Below are 22,941 nucleotides of genomic sequence, written 5' to 3'. Positions count from 1 at the left end.
TTTTTTTTATAAAAAATATTTATATCTCATACAGTACATCGGAGTTAAGTCGACGAGCACATTTAAAAAAAGCAGTAAAATTTGCTTTTGTATGTCTATGCACACAAGCAAAGGCGTGTTTGTGTGCCGTTTAGTTTTTCTGTTATACTAACTGTACGAATGGCGACCACCTTCCCCAATTCTTTTCTGAAAACTTCAGAAGTCGAGAGATTAATATACAAAATAAAGAAAATGGTTTTTAAATACCAATTCAAATTTGTCACACATTTACTTAGTCCGAGGAATGTTTCTGCTTTGTTAAGTTTTTAGCACATTACATAATAATTTTTTTCGACCATTATATTTCATATTTCGAATGTCTGTTTCATATAATTGTCTAATGAATATTTATATTGACAATATTATCGTTATTAATAATTCAGCCAGCCATGGGTTAAACATGCAGAACTTGAAATAAACGCAAAATGTGAACCCCTCAAAAATTAAATTGATATTTTTCAACCACACCAAAAAACAATTCACACACCAACATCCAATGACGCTTATTACTTCAAAGTCAAGTATTTTCCTGAGCAGTAGGTATCTAATCAAAATTGGCAATATTGCAATGAAAAACAACTAGTAGGTAAATGTTTTATTAAATGAAATAAACACTTTTCTCCTTACCAGCAAAAGAAAACTCACTTAAATTATTACTAGTGTACAAAAAGAAATATTTACAAATGAAATAAAAAAGTAATACGGAATAAATATCACAGTACTGAATAATAAAAGGAAACAAACCATTAACATTCTTCAATTTTGGACTCTGTTCTTTGCTGAGCCATACTTTGTTGCTTAATATACCTAGCGTACATTTGCCTTGCCTGATTCAAAACCCTAGTTACATTATGTTTTCTAACCATTTTATCAAAATGCATTGCCATCTCATTATAGTCCATAGCTTTACTGATTATATGATCTCGGTGCTGTAAAAGCAACGTTATACAAAGGAACATCAAAAATGGATTCCCCCCTCCAAATTCATTTGGTGGGGGAAGAAGAGACGTTGATTTGATAGATTCAGTAACTTCTTCACAGGAGTTTGTCATGGTTGGTGTTGTTCCATTCATCATGATATGATTTGAGAAAGGACCATGATTCGGAACATCAGAGTTGCGCTCTGGTTCATCCTGAACTGAACACACCTTTTCTATAGGAGTTTGGTTTATAATTTTTATTGGAGTGATTGTTTTCATGGCTGACGTCTCATTTACCATGCTTGGGGCGTCATTCTCGATTTCAATCTGTTTGTCTGAAATGTGTGTGGTAATTTTAACCACATTATTGGGACTTGTCAAATGGAGAGGATTTTCCCATAAAAAAATATCATCGCTTCTTCGTTTTGTTTCAAAATTTTCCCTAACATCAAAGTCTTCAGTTACTGTTTTTAGTTCAGTATTTCCATCTTCACTACTTGGAGGTGATTCACATAACCTCTCTATGTATTTATCTCCGAAAACTGTTCTGTCCAAATTCTCGAGTTCTAGTCTCAATTCTCTGGTAACCGAAGTAGTCAAGGGAAAATATTCTTGGGAATCATCGGGACTAGTTTCATCAAACGTTTCGTCATTGGAAGTTGAGGAATAATGTCTAGTATTTTCCGAAGTATGATCCAAGCTGGAGCTCTCAGAGTCATCAAAGCTTGATTTAGTAAGCATTATCTTCGGTTTCTCAATTGCAGCTTCAATATTTACATCTGATATCTTATTCTTGCTAACAGTACCAATTCTCAGGAACTCGTTGAGGTTTTTTACCAACTTAGTTTTTGGTGCACGCTCTTCTTCTTCCTTTATTGACTGGTTGGCATCCAACTTATCTAAAGAAGAAAATAGTTTAGCAGTAGTTATTTTGTCTTTGAGCTCTTTGAAATGGCCCGGTCGCTTGGTATTTTTAATTAGGTTAGTCATGCTGGAAGATAAGCTTGCACTTTTTTTTGTTAGAAATTGTTGAGTATTAAGTCTATTGTTCAGTACTATGGAGTCTGATTTTTGTTCTAAAGGGGAAACAGATCGGGATCTAAGCTCAGATTTGGGCGAAGTTGACAAAAACTCGAAATTTTTTGAGTAGTAGGAAAAGTCGCTACACTTTTTCGGGGATTTGGGGCTGATATCAATACTTTTAGTTTTGCTATGGGTTAGTGCGGTATCATCCAAACTTTGGTGTTTTATTTTTATGTCAGTAATGTTATGACTACACCTACTAATTGACTCATCTAGGCTGTGATTCTGTCTCTTTACTTGATTGTTTTTCTTACAGTTATAATTGCTCAATGATATGGAAGAACTTTGCCTTCTTAAGGCGCATATTTTTGTGTACTGAGTTTCCCTCGTTGTTTTCACCAAAGGACTAATGGGTGGTGTTGATACTGAAGGTAGTTGAAACAAGGTATCAAAGAGCTTCAATTCTTTCTCAGGAGGGTCAGCAGGTAGAGAGCTCCAAAGAACTTCTAACATACGAAGAGAATCCTCAAAAGCAAATTCTCTCTTCATTTCTAGAAGTAACCATCGATAGCAGAAAAGTAGATCATCAGCCTGCAACACAAAAAATTTTAAACTAAGAAAGTTTATTATAAACTGGTTGCCTAATAGTAATATAAATTTTGCTACTTCTGGATAGCAGAATATTTATCACAATGAATCAATAGGTAGGAAGCACATGTGCTTGATATACATAGATAAATGGAACTAGTGACATATGAAGTAGTTGCATTGTTCTGTGTTTATCGCTTGATAGGAAGCACATATATATATATATATATATATATATATATATATATATATATATATATATATATATATATATATATATATATATATACAGTGCTTTTCAGATAAAAGTATTCACCTTTAATAACTTTTGTAATACTGGTATTTAGGAAAAATCCAAAAACACGTCAATTTATGTTGGAAGGGGCAAGCATTATGGCTTATTTAAACTTACTGAAAAAGCCACCCCCTCACCCCTAGCATCATCCTTTTTTTTTAAATTACTTCTCATATTTTTTATGTAAAATTTGGATACTCCACTTTGAGCTGATTTCAAAAATGTATAATACTTGTAGGTTAAAGTGGTTAGTTTATGAGATAAACAATTTTTCTTTTAATAGCACAAATTTTACTTATTTTTTACTTTCACCTCATTTGCCTGTACTAAAATGGGTTGTACAACAGTTGAAACTCTCTTTAATCTGTTTAACTGTGCTATTTATTCTACTTCAAAAATCCAAACAACAAAAAACTCTACTTTTTATTAAAGTTTGACTTTGTCAACTAGAATTTGTAGTCACTATTGATAGTGTACTTTGATACATTATTTATTTTGTTTCGCTGAAATGGTTTACTCTTTGCAAGAAATAATTGAAATTGTAGGTTTATACTACCAAAATAATAATTGTGCAAGAGCTGCTGCTAGAATATTTAACGAATTACATGACGGAAGACATGCAACTCATAAGTATGTAATTCAACTGATGGAGAAATTTACCACAACAGGGTCTGTTTGCAATAAAGTGCATAAGCGAGAGGGACTCGTAAATAACGAAGCAATCCAAGTGGCAATTTTAGGGCAAGTCAGCTTAGAGGCTCAACAACCCCAATCGTTGTCAACAATAAGTAGAGCGATCGGTGTTTCATTTTCTACAGTTTTCCGAGTTCCACATAAATTCAAGTACCACCCATACAAAGTTAAGTTGGTGCACGAGTTGAATGAAGATGATTTTGATCGTCGTCTAGAGTTTTGCGAATCAATGACGCAATTTATCAATAATCAACCACAATTGTTAAACAATATTTGCTTTTCTGATGAATGCTCATTTTCATTAAATGGCTTAGTAAATAGGCATAATTGTAGATATTGGGCTGAAAGTGATCCACATATTATGCGTGAATTCCATACACAACATCCCCAAAAGTTAAACGTTTGGTGTGGTATCCTAGGTGACCACATTGTCGGACCTTTCTTCATCAACGGAAATTTAAATGGTGAATCATATCTTGAGTTACTCAGGGAAGGGGTTGACCCACGTATTACAACAATAATAGAAAATGATGATAACGTTTCCGAAGATTTACTGGTATTTCAACAAGACGTAGCTCCCCCACACTATGCTATGCCTGTCCGACAATTTTTAAACGAAACATTCCCCGCTCGTTGGATAGGTAGAAGAGGGCAGATGATGGAGTGGCCACCTAGGTCGCCGGATTTAACACCCCTAGACTTCTTTTTCTGGGGGTATTTAAAAACAAAAGTTTATGCTACCCAACCAGAATCTCTGGATGATTTACGAGAGAGGATAGAAAATGAATGTTGACAATTAAATCCAGCCGTATTAAGCAATGTCAGAGAGGCATTTCAAAATAGATTATACCATTGTATGTAAGTGAATGGTACTCATTTTGAACACTTATTGTAACTTCATAATAAATAGCACAGTTAAAAAAATTTAAGAGTTTGAACTGTTGTACAACCCATTTTATTACAGGCAAATAAGGTGAAAGTAAAAAATAAGTAAAATTTGTGCTATTAAAAGAAAAATTGTTTATCTCATAAACTAACCACTTTAACCTACAAGTATTATACATTTTTGAAATCAGCTCAAAGAGGAGTATCCAAATTTTACATAAAAAATATGAGAAGTAATTTAAAAACAAAAAAGGGATGATGCTAGGGGTGAGGGGGTGGCTTTTCCAGTAAGTTTAAATAAGCCATAATGCTTGCTCCTTCCAACATAAATTGACGTGTTTTTGGATATATATATATATATATATATATATATATATATATATATATGAAAGGTCAAATTTATTTGACTGGTTATTATATAACTATAGATTATTTTTGAGTTGGGTATTTCAGTCAATATCTGCGGGATATGGAAACACTATTTTTTGTTATTCAAGCTTTCGGAAATATATTTTTTTTCTTTATCAAAAATATCTACAAAATAAAGATCATACGAACATTATACAGTAATAGATATGTTACAAAAGACTCACCAAAGTTAGTATAAAATATAAAAAAAGGCATATAAATCCAAAAATAAAAACGAAAAGTCAAATGCAAAATTTGACGTTGAAAATTTTGTTGCAGCACCAGAGAAAATGTGATTATTATAATATTTGCACATACAGTGAGATTTAAATGTAAGTGTAAGTGAAAAATTATTACTGATATGATATTGAAATTATTTGTTCAATTTTGTTGATCAAAAGTTAAAATGTAATTGTAAATTTGACTTAAATTTTGTATTTCTGATTTTTTGTTTAAATTATTATTATGTTTACTTATGTGAACCATTTCTAGAAAAAGCCTTTTGAATTTATTATTTTCAACTGTTAAAATTTTAGTATTTTGATAATCCATAACATGATCTGAAGAGATAACATGTTCAGCTAGTCCACAGGAACGTTTGTTGAGTCTGCAGTCACTTTTATGTGAAGTGATTCTTCCAGATAGATTACGACTGGTCTCACCAATGTAAATTGAATTACAAGAAGAACATGGAATACTATATATAACAAATTTTGCATTTGACTTTTCGTTTTTATGTTTGGATGTATATGCCTTTTTTATATTTTATACTAACTTTGGTGAGTCTTTTGTAACATATCTATTACTGTATAATATTCGCATGATCTTTATTTTGTAGATATTCTTGATAAAAAAAAAAATTCCGAGAAAGCTTGAATAACAGAAAATAGTGTTTCCATAGCCCGCAGATATTGACTGAAATATCCAACTATATATATATATATATATATATATATATATATATATATATATATATATATATATATATATATATATATATATATATATAATCACCTTAATCAATAATTTTGAGAAAAAAAATGTTTTTTTTTTACAATGAGCAACTGAAAATACAACTTTATCGCGATTTTTATTCATGGTTAAACAATTAAAATTACACAAAGGCAATCTTTTGAATTTTAGATTAACTGTTTTCGATAAAACAGAGAACATTACTTGTAACTGCAGTTAATACTACAGAAAAAACAATGTGCAATTAAATTTTTACATAACTTGAAACAGTGCAAACATAATTATTTGACAGTAATTTTTTGAAGTGTTTTTAAGAGTTTTAGCCCATAAAATTTATTACTGGAATTGAAAAATGGTACAGTTTGAAAACTCTGAAATGGACGATATCCTAATTGCTTTGGATGAAATAAACAAACATTCATAAGAATATACGAAAGGCTGTGCGAATCAGGCACCTTCTGAAAGCTGGTTGCTCGTTCTGGGAGACCTGGTGATAGAGTTCTGGTCACCTCGTTCTATGCTGAAAAATGTTCATCAGCCCCTAGAGTAGCTGTTTAAATAGAAATTCTCAGACCCCTGCTCTTTGGTAGTGAACCATGCAGAGGAGGGGATCCAACCTCCTGATGACTTTGCAGACTCCTTCTAAAACCATTCTTTTATGTAAACACTCCAAACTAAAAAGTTGTCGGTCCCCCAGTTGTCGAGAAATAGGATGCAAACTCCTATTGTTGGTACAGCTTCTCTCTAGTTTACTTCACTACTCCATATTTGGAGTAGTAAAGTGGCAGTAAATTTGTTCTCTCAATTTCTTCTTTCAATCATTCTAATAGCAATTCTTTGTTCTCCATACAGAGATTGAATTACATCCAACATTTATTTGTGCAATGTTCATCAAAGAGGACATTTGCTAAAAAACAACTACTTACCCATAGAGATTGAATTACATCTGACAGCCCGAAAGTAGTATTAAAGTGTTGTCTACTTCATACGACAAATAAGCTGCTCCGAGGAGAGTGAAAATATGAATTTTTTACTGTAAATTTACTGTAATTAATTCAGAAGATGGTCAATGTGTTGACAAATAGCAGTTTACATCTTCTGATAAATTTGAAATCATTCAAACAAAACGGAAATGTTTGTTCAATCAAAAAAGTATGTCATCAATTAAAATTTTTCAGAGAGAATTCCAAAAGTTCTGCAAATTCGGATAAATAACTAAAATATTGTTCTTAATATGAATATCGCTTTGAAGGCAGATACAATGCTGCCTTATGAACAGAAGTGCATTCTTCATCATCATTGAAGATTTCGAGGGTCTAGGCGAATTTGGGAGGAAATCTTCTCCTGCTAGTCAGGCTCTTGTTCTCATGATTAGAAGAATTTATAACAAGTGGAAAATTCCTATTGCCTACTTTGTATTGGATGATGGGGTGTGGTATGAATCGCTAATGCCCATCATTACGAAGGCTTTAGAAAAACTAATTGAAACAAAACGGTAAACAATTATTATTTTATTATTACTCTTTATTGAAAAATAATGCTCTTCATAGTACAGTCAGTCACTTATAAAATACAAAACAATAAAAAAATATATAAAATTAGAGACAAGTCACATTTTAAAAACAAGAAACTAGAAAACAAGACGAATTATTGATGACAATTCCTTGAAATATATTCACTACATTTTCTTTTAAATGAATTTAATGAATCACATATGACTTGGAAAATTATTAAATGCAATCAGATCAGAACTATACAACGAGTCACAACCTATAGGTTCTCTGTTGATATAAAAATTTCCTATTCCATTTCTAGTGGAGTATGTATGAATACTACTTGTGTAGGTTAACCGATCACTCAGATAATTTGGCAACATATTGTGTTTAATATTGTGTTAATCACAAACGATAGGCATTGTGATTTATCAAGTACCAATCAGAAAGTTTTCAAACATTTGGGGTTTGACAAAAAAAACCGTATTTTTCTTGAATGAAAAAAAATATGTATTTTTTGAAGTTCCTCACAAGGAAAGTGTATGACCTGGATAAAAAGAGCACAACAGGAAAAGCGTTGTTGAAACTCGCTGATAAACACCTCAACCCCTCAATGAATGTGAAATTAGCTGCCCAATTATTGAGCCATAGTGTTTATGCTGTCATAAATACATCCAAGAGAACTGGTGAACTTGTTTCGAGTACAGCTGAAAATATGGCTAACTTTGTTGTTACAATGTACAATTTATTCAATGCTTTGAATAGCACACGTTTACATACAAAAAACCCTGAAATCGTGTTTTAAATGATACCAACCCCAAAGTATATGCTGCTATAAATGCAGGGTACGACTTATTGAAAAATCTTTATGAAGTTGGAAAAAATGGGAAACTAACCAGACCTGATAGTTTTGACGGATTTCTTGTAACCATAAATGCAGTGAAACAATTTGCAAATGATCAAAGAAATGAAAGTTTCAAATATTAATTCACAGAAAGGTTGATTCAGGGTCCACTTGAAAATCAATTTTCTGTTTATTGTCAGAGAGGAGGATATAACAGAAAAACTACAGTAAAGGCATTTCGATCAGCTTTTGAAATCAATATAGTCACTAATTTAATTAAGACACCTAGAAGTGCCAATGCAGACAGTAAACCAGATGATGACGATAACATATTTGTACCAGCAGATGAAAATGAAACACTTGCTTTGTTGAGTGTTGAAGAAGAATTGTCATCCTTAGAAACGGATTCATCCAGCAGTTTTTCTTATTGTCTAATAGTCCATTTGAATTAAGATTCCACATTAGAAAAACATTCCGTTGTTTATTTTGCAGGTTATTTGACCATGAAATGTTTCAATAATTTCAAATGTACAGACTGTGAAGTTACTTTGGAAGTTTTGGAAGTTTATATTGTAAAATAAGCTATGTTATTTCAAAGCAATTTTGTTACATGGGCAGGACTTCGGTCGATAGCCAGTTGAGCAAAATTGTAATTTTGTTCAATAAATTACAATTTCTATTATTATTATTGCAAATCCATCATTAATGCAATGAAAATAGTATTATTTCTTGCAGATGAATATAAATGTTTGTTATTTTTTCATGTAATAAATAAAACTTCTAAATCTGTTTAAAATTTGTTTTTTCGTTAACCAGCTGTTGTACCCCTACGAACGACTACCCTCAGAAGTCAAAACTTGTGCAAGCTAAGGACTAACGAGGTCTCAACCTATAACGTGTGATTTCTAACACGGGTTGGAAGGTAGCAAGTGAAAATCGATCGTTCAGCCTGGGGCTTGAACAACCGACCAACGCGGCGGTCGATTTGAGTGGGTGAACAAAGCACCCACGTCGAACCGACCGGCTACCGATCGACCGAATGCTATGTTTGATTCCAATCTTTTTTACTTTATATTTCTAATTATGTTCATTTCTCGGGCAAGAGCCACAAAACGCACGCAAAACGTAATACACGCTAACGTATTTTGAGAAGCCATATGTTATTGCCAAGTACTTCGCTCCCCCATTGCCCAACTTCGAACGTTAATTGCATTACACGTAGCGCCCTGACGTTTTTGAGACAACCTCTATACTTCTCTCATTGGGATCGCACGTTAAAATGAAAGGACTACTAAACATATGATACAAGCAAGTATCATCCAAACATTCCCTTTGAAGATTGTGCTGTCAGATGTAATTCAATCCCTGTATGGGTAAAGTTGTTTTTTAGCGAATATCCTCTTTGATGAACATTGCACAAATAAATGTTGGATGTAATTCAATATCTGTATTGGTGAGTAGTTGTTTTGTAAGGGCTACGTCTCCCTACACCTCGAAAACAAAATTTTGATACACCCTTGTATACTCCATTGCATTGCCGCCATGTTTTTGCTTCTAATGATGTATTTTGAATCTCTATATCCCCAATGATGCGTTTTTTCTCTGCCTCGTGAAACCATGTTTTTCTCTTAAATGACCTAGTATACTATATTTGACGAGCAACCGCCATGTTTTAAAACTTCAGAAATGTTTTCTATTCATTCAAAATTATTTTTCCAGCTACGCATTTCCCAATGAGAAATCGGCATTTTCGAATTTGAACTGTGAAATTAATTTTTTGGAAGAAAAAAAAATTATGTCAAATATCTACCTGAAAACAAAACACCAATTTATATAACTTTTCGTCTCATTGAATTTTAATTGACACTCTCTCGGCTCCTAATAAAAGACATAAAAGGTTATAATACACTGTCTGGCTCGACAGACAGCTAAAATGCGACGTGACAGAAAACTTTACCTAAACCTACCAGTTACAAGCTAAATTCAGTTCCTTAAAATTATAGCATTTATTTCAGATGCCGACTCAGTACGGGCTATTTTCATGACAAAAATATCAAGAACGAACGTCAAAGTACTAGATGGCGCCCTTACCTGGTGAATTTTCAAATAGTTATGAAATTCTTGATCATAATACATGATTCCTTCTGCTAAGTGGCTGAATTTTTGAGTCATAGCAATTCCATCTATCATAAAATTTGTGCATAGCCTCTGCATAAGTGCGCAGAAGCAAATATAGGCATGAGCCTCATCGTTCATTGTGACAAGAAGTGGGGAAGCAAGGTCACTCATTCCTTGGCAATAACTAACTTTTGGATGATTTAGTGCATATCTGGAATATGTTCAAAATAATAAACATATTTTGAAAGTACTGTTCATAACTTACGTGGTCAATATATTGAAAAGTGATGCAATATTTTGATTATCATCACTTCCTGCATAAAATGGATGATGACGGTCAGTTCTCAATACATCTTTTCGGACCATTCCGGTTGTGTAAGCTAATTCACCTACAACAGGGCCTTGAGCAATAGCAGTTTTCCATGTTTCTCTCAAGGTAACATACTCCAGTGCTTTTTTCTTAATGTAGTCCATTCTTTCTTTGCCCGTCATACCTTCTGGATAAACATTCAGTAGATGTTTCCACACAACTTTTCTGAAAAAAAAAACGAAGTTTTTACTTTTTTGTCTAGAAAATATTCTTAAAGTAGTATGTCTTAATACTTGAATTTAATCTTTTGTTGAATCAACTTTTCCTGACCTCCTCATAACCTTGAAGTAGGAGGGAAGGCTCAGTACCCGCAATGAACTTTCGAGTAATGCCAGTGGAAGTCATAACTTCTGGTAGGGTCACCCTTGCTGGTAAAGTCAAAGGTGAGCGGCGAAGCTAAGGACAGCTCAGGTGAGGAGTAAATCTCAAAGAAAAATCCATGTTGTACGTGCCAACGGGGCGAATGACTGCGTTAATAAGTTACGAATGTACCCTTCAGGATCCTGGCAACTTCTGGAGTATTATGGTCTTACTACTATACCCGGGGCTCTACAGTAGGTGACTTACCCAATCTCTAGCTACTCCTGGGAATGAAATGAACTCTCTTGATAATCCTATTACACAAAGAAACAGAGGAAAATCTTGTCAAAAGAGGGGTATATATTTTGGCATATTTTATCTAATAATTCATATACTCAAAGCCATCATTATGAGAAACATAAATACCCATTTGACATAAATAATATGCACCAATCTGATTCAATGGAAATGCAATGGAATTAAAAGTCATTATTTTGAACTAAATCGGCTAATGTAAGAACTAACCCCTTTCTGCATGTTTTCAAGAGTCACATTTGAAACATAAAGAAAATTTTCATTTGATAGGATATGATTCATTTCGCAAGGATGTGAACCCTCAATACCGAGCACAAGGTGGAGTAGCTACTTACATAATGAATGACATTAAAACACATACGATCCTACAACGAACAAATCTGCAAACAGTAGCAATTCGTATCGGATACCCTTTCTATGCTACCATCTGTAACATTCATTTGCAAAATGCTAACTGGGTCCTAGAGAACCTGAGAAATCTGTTTACCCAGATCAAAGGCCTTTGCATAATAGTTGGCGACTTCAATCCCCTATGGGGTTCTAATAGATTGGACCTCTGACGCAGATGATAGAACAAGTTATTGATGAGTTTCACCTCATTTTACTGAATACATGAGAAGGGACATATCTGAACTCGAGGTCTGGTAACTTCTCAGTCATCAATATGAGTATCTGTTCACCCATCCTCAGTCACCGGCTAAATTGATCTGTCGCTGAGAGCGATCTATTTAGTGATCATCTTCCCATTATCATCCAATAACGACCACATATAACCCAGATGAAAACAAAAAAAGAAAGGCGGTATGGTCGTGCTGATAGGGATTTATTCCAAGAACAGTTCACTAACATTCAATTAAATGGAGATATCACGTCAGCGGGATATAAAGTTACATCAGCGATAATCAAAACATCAGACTGAACTATCACCAAATCATCATCAGGACATTACTCAAAGCGTTCAGTACCCTGGTGGAATAACGAAGTGTAAAGGGATGTATTCAAGAAAAAAAAACTACTCAATGGGCTCATTCAGGCTAATTTAGTTTTTTATTGAAAATTATATTTCATAAAAGTAAATCATCTCCCAAATATCCCACAAAATTTTCCGGTTTATATGTCAATTAACAACTGAGCAAGAGCGAGATCGCCCGCGGTTCATCTTGACAAACGAGCTTCGAGCGGTGGCAACCGGGCCTGTAGGTAGAGATTATGAATCGCTGCTATCGTCAATTCAATTTAATTTTCTTCAAAGTAATGTATATATCAATTCTGGGTAACTGGCATTTTTGAGACGAAAGTTCTATAATAAATAAAGAGTACCTTGGAATTCCAAGACATAATTTCGGATTTTTCTCTATGACTTAAATAGATCTTCGCTCAATATTGTTTTTCGAATACCAGTTTTCAACTAATATTCCAGACAAAGTAGAATCTGATGATGTATCAACAGAAGGCATGTCTGATGTACTCAAACTCTCACTGTCCTCGGGGGAACTTAGTAGTAATTTTTTTCAATACTTTCCGTATTTTCTATGTTTTTAGAACGATTTATTTTTCGGTGGTATATAATATTTACAGTCTGTTAAGCTTTTGATTTTCGAAAACCCTGTTTATTGACTTGAATTCCAACATCAAAGGTCTTTTCCTGTGTACCTGCTTCATCACACATGATTTGATTTTCAGCGATATCTTCGTTACAAGTATTCAACAAAATTAGTTTTTCTTTTTTTTTTGAACAAACGTTGGAGCTTTAGATGTATGGGCCGTCGGTATATCAGTCTGGCAATCAAATATATGCGGTTTCAATATAATTTTTCCCACTATCATAGTTTTGATAAACATGTAATTTTCTAAGTCTGTTTCAACCTAAAATTCAAAGTAGTGATCAGAGTAAAGTATAATTTTTTTTATTAATCATTATCATTGATAATTACATTAAAATGATCTTCGCAACAAAAATGCGTTCCCTTGGCAGATACAAAGTCGGCCCTCCGCATATCGCGCTGCCATAAGTTTCGTGACCGAAGAATTCTTGCATTTGAGAACGATGCAATACTTGTAACGTCATTTTTTATCATTATTCATATTCACGCAGTTGACACACTGCAGTAAACAACACACAACTTGTTTTCTGCGGCTTTAGTACACGTATTTCGATTTCGCTTATCCGCCAGCACTCTCTTGTCGCCGAGTCGACTGACGTCAAGATTGACCACGGCCCCGTTTCGGTGAACGCCACATTCAACAATTAATTTGAGGGGGAAGATAAACAGTGAAAATTAAGATTTTTTGCAGATGTACTATTTGAAACATAAAATTTCAAATTATGAAATAAAAAATCTTGTTAAATGAGTCCATTACTTCAAGAGACATCCGACTAATGATTGCATTCAATAGAGCTAGTGCAAAGGTGAGAAAAATTATACTAGACTTCAACAAATACACAACTATGTCGAATCTATCACGATAGATACCTTGGTGAGAGAAGTATGGGGCAAAATAAGAACGATAGCAGGAACCCAAACTAGATTTAAACCCCCTGTGATTTTATATGAGGGACAGCAAATAACCGATAAAACGATAATGGGCAATATATTGGGATAATATTTCAGTCAGTCCAGTAGTTCTGAAAGCTTCCACCTGGAGTTTATGCAAGAAAATATAATCGGAAAATTACATTTGATTTTTCTACCCAGGAAGAAACTGTGTACAAACAGAATAGATGAATTCAAAAAAGCAATATCAAACAATAGAAACTTGTGCTCCAGACCGGATCAAATATCATATGAAATTATATGCCATCTACCAAACGAAATGAAGAAGAAAATCTTTAGAACTTTTTTACCTCACATGGAGAACAAACACCTACCCGGATAAATGGCGGGAAGCAATTGTCATACCTGTATCTAAACAGGGAAAAAATGTACAAGTACCTTCCAGTTACCGCCCTATTGTGCTCACTTGCTGCTTAGATTTAGAAATGTCCTAACAGCGGAAACTTGGGGTGAGGTATATAATAGAAACGACTGTAATCATAAATTCAACATCTTCGTAAACATTTTCTTTGATATATATAATAAATGATTTCCAATGTCATGAAGAAAGAATCAGAGTAATAAAAAAAATTGGATTAGAGCTGAGATCAAAAACTCTAGCGAGAACCTGAAAAACAGCATGCTGAAATGCAAAATTACTACAAATCTGAGAAAAAAGAACACATGCATCTCGTCGAAACTGCAAAAAAACCTTCTATAGTACTTTAATTCAGAAATCTGAAAATAAAGCCTACACACTTCAAATTTCGAAACTCCATAAAACACTTTCTGCAAGAAAATGTATTTTATAACATTGATGAGTTTTAAATGTAACTTTTTAAACAAATAATTTATATTGCTGTTCTTTCTTGTTGTTTTGTAGTTACGTACGTAGTCTTTACTATATTTATATACATGTACTAAGACATTATATCCTGGCATTTTCTACACCCTAATGGGTCCTTTGAATGAATAAACTGATTTGATTTTGATTGATTAAGTGAATAGATAGCAAGGAAAGTGAACTATCGACTTATTTAGGGATTTAGGAAAGCTAGATCAACCATCGATAAAATAGTGATCCTTAAAGACGCATTCCAGAACTCTTTTGCAATGCACGAGCATGATGTAGGGAAATTCTTTGACTTGGAAAAAGTCTATGATATTACATGAAGATATATAATGAAAAAGAAACTTGGTGATTGAAATGAAAAATACCTCTATTTATAGAAAACTTCCTCAGATTAGAGTTCGCATTGATAACACGCTATCTAACTCTTTCATTATGGAAAATGGAGTACCACAAGGATCCACACTCGGTGTAACCTTGCTTTTAATAGTGGTAAATGACTTGCTCCTATTCGTCCCTGAACCGGTGAAAAAATGTCTCTACATTGATGAACTTATGATATATTTCGCAGACAAATCCATGACCGAAATCCAAGAAGCCCTACAACATACTGACAATGCTCTCAAAATGATCAGCGTCTGGCTTCAAATTTTTATAATCATCAACCAATTGCATTCACTTCTGTCGTTTGAGAAAGCCTCACAATAAACCTCAACTTTTCATTTATGATACTGAACTCCCAGTTGTAGCAAAAAAAAGTTTTAGGGGTTTTAGTCAAAATTATCATGGGAGAAAGAAGATTCTCAATGTTGTTAGATGTGTATCTAACACCAATTGGGGTGCCAATAGCGAAGTGCTCCCAAGACTACAAGTTTCTAGTTTTATCCAAGACTGACTATGGAAGTATTGTTTACTTGTCAGCATGGAGATCCAGTGTCAAAAATCTTCGAATCCATACAATGTACAGGGTTGAGAATAGTTACAGGAATATTTCGTACTAGTCCATTGGAATCCATTTGTTGTCAGATAGGAGTCCCTCCTTTCAAATTCAGAAGAAACCAACAGATCTTAAATTACACCAACAAAATGTGGGCACTTCCATCACACCCGGTACACACATTGATCTTTTCTAACAATCAAGAAAATAATTTTGACAGTAGACCAACAATTACTTTGCCAGATTTCAGAGCAAAATATTAGGAACCAACTTGACTATGGAATTCTCCAGCGTTCTTTCCAAAAACTTCTGCAAAATTGCACCTAACATGGAACTGGAACAACCTTAAATGCAGTTAGAAGTCACGAAACATAATGAGAACGATTGTAATAATGTTATGATGAAAACAAATTGTTTTGGTATACTATCCGAATATCAGGGTGCGGACACTATTTAAATGGACGGCTCAAAACTTATGATGCAGTGGGAAGTACATTTTATACGCCAGGAGGCAGCCACTTTTGGTCGCTTCCAGAGTTCTCAAGTATATTCACCACTGAATTAATTGCCACCTGGCAAGCTTTGAGCTATTCCGAATCAGTTAAACAAAATACTATCATAATATGCACAGTCATTGAGCTATCTCCAGACTATGGAGAACATTTTTTCAGAAGATCCACTTGTTCAACATATAATCGTATTGACCAACTGAATAACAGAAAAAGGAAAAAATATATACTTGGAAACGAAGCAGCTAATAATGCGACCCATCAAGCAGCAGGTACAACCGAATTCGATGACATATCGATTCGATCCAATGACCTCGGAAGAATAGTAGACGTCGAGATTAAACATGGAGAACTCAAAGCTGTCAAACCCAAAGTAGGTAAAATGAACTCTCTATAGAAATTGACATGATGTGAACAAGTGATCCTAACTCGCTTGAAACTAGGAAATACCCGCCTCATTTCATCAAACCTATTACAGAGCGATAGACCAGAACTATGCAACATCTGCAATAGAATAGAAACAGTCCATCACATCTCAATCGAATGCAAGTTCACGAACAACTTAGACAGACATTGAATATGCCTAAGACACTAGAAGAATGCTTATTGAATGATGTGACTCTAATCAAAAATACATTTAGTTTTATAAAATAAAGTAACCTCCACCAAAATATATAACTGAGAATTGACTTTCCCAGCTGTGAAGTAGCAGCTAATGACCCTAGCAGTCGATGCTGCCTAATCAAGAAAAACTTTTCCTCTGCCAAGTTTATAGTTTAGAGTCTTTCACAAATTCTGGATTTAACAATTGTCAAATAGGATCAAAGTTTTGATATTGAACATCGTATTTTAAAGTGAAGTCAGTGAAAAGTTGAGCCAGGAAATGAATTTCAATGAACAGAATCATATTCAAATTTGTTGAAACTAATGCTGAGAAACAAAACATTCGTGATCCAGCACCAGACAGCACTGTTTCGACCTGAAATAGGTCTCATCAATGGTGCTAAGCTGAACGGCGAATGGAACATGAATGCTTTGTTTTTGGGATGTAATTTCAACTAGTTGACTAGCAGTGAAACGCAGAACAAATCTCATTTGTCTGTTAATGTCCAAGATAGGCCTTGCAACGGACCACCTAGGGAAGTCTCGTTAATCTTTCATATTTGTTAATTGATAGATGGCGTATTCTTAAGAGGAGGTGTTAAAATATGTTTTTCCGATAACCAGCTGTCGCCCTCTACAAACGACAACTCTCAAAAGTCGAAACTTGTGCGAGTTAAAGACTAATGAGATTTTACCTTTTAACGTGATTCCTAACACGGAATGAAGAAATGAAAGAATATGAAGAAATTAAGGAGATTCTTACAACAGAAAATGTATCAAATTATGACTTTTCTGAATCTAGTTTGAAGAAATGTTTCTGATTTACAAAGGATTTCATCAGTTCGGACTTCCATTGTCTGAAATGATATAAATTGATTTGAAGTCCCTGAAAGAATCCGTAAAAACATTAAAAAGATTAGCTGAAAAAGCAATTTTATTAAGCAAAAAAATTGAAATTACAATGAAATAACATACAAACTACCAAAAAACCAAAAAATTGAACTATTAACACGAGCTCACAAATTAAAAAATTATTAACAAGAAATGAAAATTCAAAATATAAAATAAAAAGATTCCAAACCAAGATACTTCACAACGTTTCGATTCCACAATCGTCTTCGGGTGATAACTGGACTTATTCCTTCGAGATGTGACTATTTATAGGTCATTCGACTGCTTTCACCTACCCCCTCTTCTCTTCTCGAAGCAATAAGTCCAGTTATCACTCGAAGACATTTGTGGATACTAACAATCGTGAAGTAACTTGGTCTGGAATCATTTAATTTTCATTTCTTGTTAATATTTCATTTAATTTTCATCTCGTGTAATAGTTCAATTTTTATATTTCGGTTGTAGCTTGTATTTCATTGTAATTTCAGTTATTTGCTTAATAAAATTGTTTTTTCAGCTAATCTTTTTAGTTTTTTCCCAGACTATATCACATCAATGATGAAACGTGACTCCAGTTAGATGGGGTATCAGTACATATTTTTGGGAAGTACGAGGAGTTGGATGTGATATAAGCGGAGTGGACTAGAAAGGTTTATTCTTTGGACGCCGAGGACAGAGGAAGTAACATAAAAGGATTTTCATTTATGGGGAACGGTGAAATTGAAGGTTTATCCCATTGCCGCTACTACACATGAAGACATGAAATTAAGAATTCGTGAGGCATTTCCACGAATTATACCTTTCCATCTGATACATGTGACCACAAAATTTTTGAAGAGATTCATAAAATTTACAGAACTAGGTGGAAGAAAGACATTTATAAAATATATTTATTATATGTGTCACTACTGCCATTTCTTTTGTTTTGGATCCAAAATGTACTTTTTTCTTCATTTTTGTTTTATCTTGAAAAAGACAAATAATCAAAGGATGGTTAGTAATAACATAACAATTTGGTATTCCCGCTTGGGAAATTTCATGTAGAATGCAAAGACAGTTTAATAAACAGAGTGTTCCATTTGAAAAATTCGTATAAACTTCAATTGAAGTTGACGTAAATAGAAGCAACATTTAAAGCACCCCAAATAAATATAAATGTTCCTCAGATCATTACATGCTATTTTGATGTTCTCTAAGCCACCTCGCCAGACAAATTTCAGATTATTAATAAAACAACTTAGTTACAGTTATTACATTCAGGGCTGCTTTCACTTACAAATTTTACAAAAAATCAATAACTCGTCAACTGCTCATTGTGGCTGACAACAAATTCAGTGCTGAGTAGTAAAGTATAACATTTTTGTGACAGAAAAATGAACTGGTTGTTCCATTTGAAGAATTTATATTATTTGCTCTCACGAAAAAATACATTTGTATGTATGTCTGAAACTTATTTTGGTATGTGACCATCCTGGTGCCATATAACTTGCATTCGAGTTTTTTATATCTATTCACATTATAGATATATCAACCAAATGTGCACTATTGGGATACATTGTATATTCAAAACAAACATACCTTAGACTTGGATCAATTCCTCCAAAGTAAATAACTGATCTTAATTCTTTAGCATATACAATCTGACCCACTGCATCTAAAAACCTTCTAAATTCTGCATCAGATAGGGGAGGCCTTGGAGGTTGGAAAGGAGTTTCATCCTCACCGAAATTGAATGCTCTCTGTACCATGTTCAAAGTTTTTCCCATCTGAAAGAGATTATGTGATTGCCAAACAAAAAATTCCAGAAGTACACATAAACAAATTACTATGAGAGACAGATCTTGGAATATTTGTTAAAAAGTTGAATTGAACTCTAGAAATACTTACAACATTCCTTAATATTGTAAAAAACAACTTTCACAAAATATTTACTTGGATTCAGCTGGTTTTTCTCATGATAAAAATATTATCAAAAACTAAGTAGAACATTCTGAAATAAAGAAAACTACCTGATTGAAAATTCCATGCAATCTAGGTGATGGCTTAGCTTCTTGACTAGTAGCTGTTCTTATTTGAGTCAAGATTGGTACATTCTGTTTGATTTCCCAGTCGTCAGAACATTCTTCAAAAGGTCTTAAATCGACGCGCAAACATAAACATGCTTCACTATTGGTAGCTACTGATGTATTATGTGCTCTGCAAGACAAAATCATCAATCACTTTGAACCTACATTTTATTTGAGTAAAAATACAACACTAAAAAATCAAAATATAATTATGCCATTGAAAAACTTCACCATCTATTGGAAAGAGTTAAAAAGAAAGGGGAGGTAGCACTGTTACTGGCCAGACGCACCAACGGAAAGACATGGGAGCTTGAACGACATGTTATATTGGCTCTTTACCATGGTGTTTAAACCCGTGGTCTGGTGACCACTATTAACAAACTAAGCAGGGTGCAAGGAACAGCATGCTTGGGAATAATGGAAGCAATCAAAACCACTTCTGCAGCTGCATTCGAGACACTTTTCAATCTTCCCCCTTTACATGTGTTAATAATGGGCAACGGTGGGACATGTGATGCACGTTTGGAACCTTTAGTGCAGTAATGAATATTACTGAAGTTTTTCCCAACACCAAACCGTTATTTTAACACACGTGTTTCGATCACCAAGTGATCATCTTCAAGAGGAATATCAAACTGAATATATTTACAAAATTATCCTTATTTATACCATAGATATCTCTTCTAAGTACCTGTGTCTTAAGTGTTTCAAATTAATTTCACAATACTGCCTTATCTACTAGTCTTAATTAATTTTACAATGTGTCCTTATGTGATAGTTAATGTAATCTTTATTATTATAGGATACATCCTAATCTTACAAGACATAATAACTAATTAATAATTTAAATTTCCACAGTGCCAAAAATATTAATAAAATTCAAATATGTATATAGATAATAACAATAATGAAGATAAACTAAATAAGAAGATAATAATAAAAAATATACAATTTATAATACCCAATGTTGAAAACCAATATTGATATAGTAACTATATATAATATACATATTTTCCAACTAACTAACGCTCTAGGTATTCCAATAATTTACTTTTAAACCCTCTTACAGTATTTTCCTCTTTAATGGCATTTGGTAAATTGTTAAATTCCCGTAGTCCCTTGTAGAATAAGTTTTTAGTTCCGCCACCAGTGTTGGTTCTATATATATATGAAAATTATTATAAGATCTTGTCTCATGTTCATGTATTTGATTATTAAAAACCAAAAATTCATTAAAATATGTTGGTTGGAGACTTTTGGTTATTTTAAATATAAAAACCATTGTTAAAAAGAATAATCGATTTGAAATCGACAGCCATTGTAGTATATTTAACATGTGATCAATGGAAGTGTAACGACTGCATCTTAATATAATTCTCATGCTCCTATTTTGGAGTTTTTGAAATTGGGAAAGCCTATTTTGGTTTATTAAATGCATTAAAGTTGGACAGTACTCAAAATGAGGTTTAATTATACAATTATATGTTAATATTCTGGAGTTAATAGTCAAATTATTTGCTATCCTAGAAAAAAAAATATAATTTTTTTGAATTTTTTTCTATAACGTATTCAGCATGACTGTTCAAACTCAAAGTGTTATCTACAATAACTCCCAGATACTTTATTTCAGACACATATTCCAAGGTAGTGTTACCAATTTCAATTTTTATTTCATTATAATCAATAGAGTTCAGTTTATATTTAGTTGTTATCACCATAGCTTTTGTTTTATCTGCATTTAATTTTAATTTATTCATATGTAAATATTTTTCGATGTTCTTCATTGAACCTTTGAGAGTATCTACAGCATCATTGAGTTCTGTATTCGAAGTATAAACTAACGTGAATTTCACTAGTTCGGACTTCCATTGTCTATTATATAAAATGATTTGAAATCCCTGAAACAAGTAAAAAAGAATAATTAAAAAAAGAATAGTTGAAAATAACAATTATATTAAGCAACAATAAACCTGAAATGAAATGATAGTAAAATAACCTACAAGTAAAAATATAATAATTGAATAAATAAAAAATTAAAAAATTAAAGGAATGCAAAAAGAAAATAATAAAAATAAAAAGTGTAGAGATTCCAAGTCACGTTAGTTCACGACGTTTCGATTGTTGGTATCTACAATCGTCTTCGGGTGATGACAGTCATCACCCGAAGACGATTGTAGATACCAACAATCGAAACGTCGTGAACTAACGTGACTTGGAATCTCTACACTTTTTATTTTTATTATTTTCTTTTTGCATTCCTTTAATTTTTTAATTTTTTATTTATTCAATTATTATATTTTTACTTGTAGGTTATTTTACTATCATTTCATTTCAGGTTTATTGTTGCTTAATATAATTGTTATTTTCAACTATTCTTTTTTTAATTATTCTTTTTTACTTGTTTCAGGGATTTCAAATCATTTTATATAATAGACAATGGAAGTCCGAACTAGTGAAATTCATCACGAAACATTGTCAATCACCTTCAAACAAACGTATAAACTAACGTATCGTCTGCAAACAGATTAAGTTCATGTAGCCCAGGAACATAATAAATATCATTTAGGTATATAATAAATAAAAGTGGACCAAGTACACTTCCCTGGGGAACACCAATGTTGATATCTATCTCATCAGATATTTTTGAACCAATTTTTGTTTTCTGTTTTCTTTCACTAAGATAACTAAGAAACCATGCCAGCACAGAGCCTGTTAACCCATAATAATTTAATTTTTTTATCAAAATGTTTCTGTCAATTGTTTCAAATGCGCGCTTGAAGTCAAGAAAGACAGCTACAGTGTATTTATTTTCATACGCATTTTTCCATCTAGAGAAAGTATACTGAATAGCTGATTCACAGGAATGATTTTTTCTGAATCCTGACTGTTTACCTAAGAATAATTCATTGTCATCCAAGTATGCAACTAATTGTTCGTAAACTGCTAGTTCAATGACTTTCTCCAAAGTTGGTAGTGTATTAATTGGGAGAAAATCGCTTGCTTCAATTGTATTACTAACCTTTGGTATAGGAATAACAGAAGTTATCTTCAGTTGATCGGGAAATATTCCTTTATCCAGAGATGTATTCACCAGGTTTAATATCACATACCCAAATACCTCGAATGTTTCTTTTAAAAATTTGCTATTCAGTACTTCAGAGTTGTTTTTATTGTCTAAGGAATGAATAATCTTCCTCAGTTGAGTCATCGTTAATAGTTTAAATTTGGAAAAAGAACTGTTTATAACTGAATAATTTGTGGATGACCATTCATCAGATTGAGGGATAC

At 33.0% G+C, this 22,941-nt stretch overlaps 1 protein-coding gene across 6 annotated transcripts in view; it reads right to left on the bottom strand.

Moving 5' to 3' along the window:
• Nucleotides 1–621: 621 nt before the first annotated feature.
• The window catches only part of LOC111510349 (TBC1 domain family member 25), a 30,107-nt gene continuing 7,787 nt past the window's right edge, over nt 622–22,941 (bottom strand). For 3 of the 6 annotated variants that reach the window (XM_023166250.2, XM_074170546.1, XM_074170545.1), the window contains 5 exons: nt 19,597–19,783; nt 19,166–19,353; nt 10,544–10,813; nt 10,252–10,489; nt 622–2,573 (listed from right to left, as the gene is read on the bottom strand). In XM_023166250.2, coding sequence (XP_023022018.2) covers nt 786–2,573; nt 10,252–10,489; nt 10,544–10,813; nt 19,166–19,353; nt 19,597–19,783 — 2,671 coding nt within the window. In that variant the 3' untranslated portion in view covers nt 622–785. Of the gene's footprint in view, nt 2,574–10,251; nt 10,490–10,543; nt 10,814–19,165; nt 19,354–19,596; nt 19,784–22,672; nt 22,827–22,941 lie in introns of those variants that run through there. The other 3 variants (XM_023166252.2, XM_023166253.2, XM_074170544.1) reach the window with 3 other exon arrangements.

This window comes from Leptinotarsa decemlineata, unplaced genomic scaffold (genome assembly GCF_025532065.1).
Source record: "Leptinotarsa decemlineata unplaced genomic scaffold, Ldec_3_MD MMD2_P_RNA_scaffold_9, whole genome shotgun sequence".
Lineage (NCBI taxonomy): Eukaryota > Metazoa > Arthropoda > Insecta > Coleoptera > Chrysomelidae > Leptinotarsa > Leptinotarsa decemlineata.
The sequence above is the reverse complement of the archived record's forward strand: the minus strand, read 5'-3'. Positions and strand labels throughout refer to the sequence as shown.